Below are 2442 nucleotides of genomic sequence, written 5' to 3'. Positions count from 1 at the left end.
GGCCCTCTGGGTATCTTGGGAAGACACCTCTAGTGGTCCCTGAGAGCCAAGGGGAAGGCCACTGCAGCAGGGCCCCACTATGCCATAGACACCCCTGCTGCCAGAACCCTGTCCCCACTATTAGGGTCAGCTCCCCAGGCCAGCATCACCCACTCCAAAAACCAGTGGGCCACTTTGGGGGCCTCCATCTGCTGCCCACATTCCCAAGAGGGGGCTCAGAGCCTTTGCTCTGGGTTCAGGCAGTTGGGGCACATGGCTGTGAATGAAAGTTCACCAACAGAGGCTTTGGAAGAAAAGAATTCTCCCTCCACCTGTCTGTACTCTGGCCCTCTCCTGCCCAATACTGACATTTTCCTTTGGGGGGTGGGAGGGAGGGGTGCAGCAATGAGCCCACCGTTCTCCTGCCTGCTAGTGGATGCTGGTTCCTGTGGCTGCTCAGCACCACGTAGGTCCCTCTCTCTCTCTGACCTGCCACGTAGGGTCAGCCTGGGACCCCTGCCCACCGCCTGCCACTTTCATGGCCTGCATTCCTACTGGAATCCTACAGGCCTTCCCCTGGCACTCCGCGCCAGCTGGACACATCACTGGCCTGCTCAGAACTTACCCAGTGCAGGGCTCACTCACCAGCCTGGCGTGACCCTGCAGTCAGCTCTGGGGAGTGGGCTCCCTGCTGGGCTTCTCAACAAGGTGTTTTTGCATGCCAGGGGCCCCTGGACAGGACAGGCCTTGCTAGTGTGTGCTGTCTCCTGGGCCCTGGCTACAGGGTGTCCATTTCCTGGGCAGGACTGTTGATGGCGTGTGCCCCCTCAGAGGCACAGGTGCCCACATCTGTGTGACTGACTGGAGACTGCAGTTGTGTCCCCAGTACCCAAGCTTGGGCGCGTTGTCACCCACCATTGCCGCACATGGCTTTACCGGACCAGAACAGAGGGGGGCTCCTGCCCGCTCACTCCCACATGCACCCCAATCACCCGCCCCTGTGGGGACACCATCTGTGTTTTATGAGAAAGCTGTGCATCTGAGGGCTTCCTGGACCCTGAGGGCCTTAAGGATTCATCCCCTGAGGTGGGTTGAGCAAGGCCTCGCAGCAGCCCCTGCTCACTCACTGTGACCTTAGCGCATGCTCCGTATCTAGGAGGCTGGTCACCCCTTGTGTGCCAGGAGTCCTGCCTCAAGGATCACCTCTCCAGAGGGCCGGCCGTTGGAGACAGACAGACAGCTTCAGGGGTTCTCAATGCCGGGCCTCTTAGCTCCACTGACATTGCTTCCCCCCTCCCCCCAAGGTGAGCTGACCTGGGTAAAGGTCCTGTCTATGAGGCTGAACCCAGCCTGAGGGAAAGAAACCCAATCTGTGTTCCATCCAGCAGAGTCTCTAATGCAAGAGCTGGGGGCCGCGCACACAGACAGGAAGGGACAGAAAGTGGCTTACTCCACCACTAACGATTTTAATGCCTTCTGGGGAAACCCCGCCCCCACAAAGTCATGATTACATTCCAGCCAAGTTTCTCAAGATGGCAGAAGAGGCATCCACTGAGGGAGCAGAGATTCCAGCCATAAACAGCAGTAAGTTTCCCATTCACTGAAACAGACTGGGGTGGGGACCCATGGCAGTCCCCAAGGCTCCCGAGAGACAAGCCTGGGCGCAGCCATTTCACTCTCAGGGTGTGTCCACACAGCCAAGGGCAATCTGCACCCCCACCATGGCAGCGCTGTGCCCAAGTGAACAACAGAGGAGCAAGCATGATGGACAGGCTGGAATAGTGTCTGGCTATGAGGGACAAGGGCCCTACAGGACACTGCACTGTGGACAAACCACTGTGTCTGGTGAGCTATTCGGATATGAGGGGGCACATACACTATAAATTTTGTAGGCTGTAGTAGCCTAGCGTAGACAGACTACTAGGTACAGAAGTAGGATAGAGGCTGAAGGGATGGCAGATTGGGGGGAGAGGGATACATCTTCAAATGCTACTGTCTGGAGGTGGGTTAGCTTACAGGGTGGGGCAGTTGAGAGAGTAGAAACCTTGTGCAACACCACTGAATTCCACACATCAACTGAGCTGAAGTGGGAATACCTACAAAGGGAGCTAAGCAGGAGGGCATGGGAGTGGAATGCCCACAGGAACACCCAGACAGGCAGAAATGTTAGGGAACACTGGGAGTGAGTTGCTGGACACAGCCTGGTACAAACAGCCCCGTACACACCGCTTCCAATACGCTGGGCCATAAAGCCAGAGGAAAGAGCAAGAGCGGAGAAGAACACAGCACAGTTCAGGAAAAGCCGGGACAGATTCATAAGGCACAAGCGCGTTAAGGCCTTGACTTCAGACGCAGCAGCAGTAGACCAGTGTCGGGGTCGCGCACGCAGCGCTCCAGCAGCTGCAGGTAGGTCAGGTTCTCGTGCGTGTTGGGGTCGAAGAAGCCCTTGGTGTCGTCCCCGGG

At 57.4% G+C, this 2442-nt stretch overlaps 1 protein-coding gene across 1 annotated transcript in view; it reads right to left on the bottom strand.

The window, feature by feature from the left end:
• The window catches only part of NRBP2 (nuclear receptor binding protein 2), a 7589-nt gene extending 7061 nt beyond the window's left edge, over window positions 1-528 (bottom strand). The window contains exon 1 of the mRNA XM_045286795.1: window positions 469-528. Coding sequence (XP_045142730.1) covers window positions 469-528 — 60 coding nt within the window. The remainder of the gene's footprint in view (window positions 1-468) is intronic.
• Between the last annotated feature and the right edge of the window lie 1914 nt (window positions 529-2442).

Source organism: Echinops telfairi, unplaced genomic scaffold (assembly GCF_000313985.2).
Source record: "Echinops telfairi isolate 266 unplaced genomic scaffold, ASM31398v2 ScPeMD7_1;HRSCAF=3_0, whole genome shotgun sequence".
NCBI classification, from domain to species: domain Eukaryota; kingdom Metazoa; phylum Chordata; class Mammalia; order Afrosoricida; family Tenrecidae; genus Echinops; species Echinops telfairi.
This window is presented reverse-complemented; position numbering and strand designations above follow the sequence as displayed.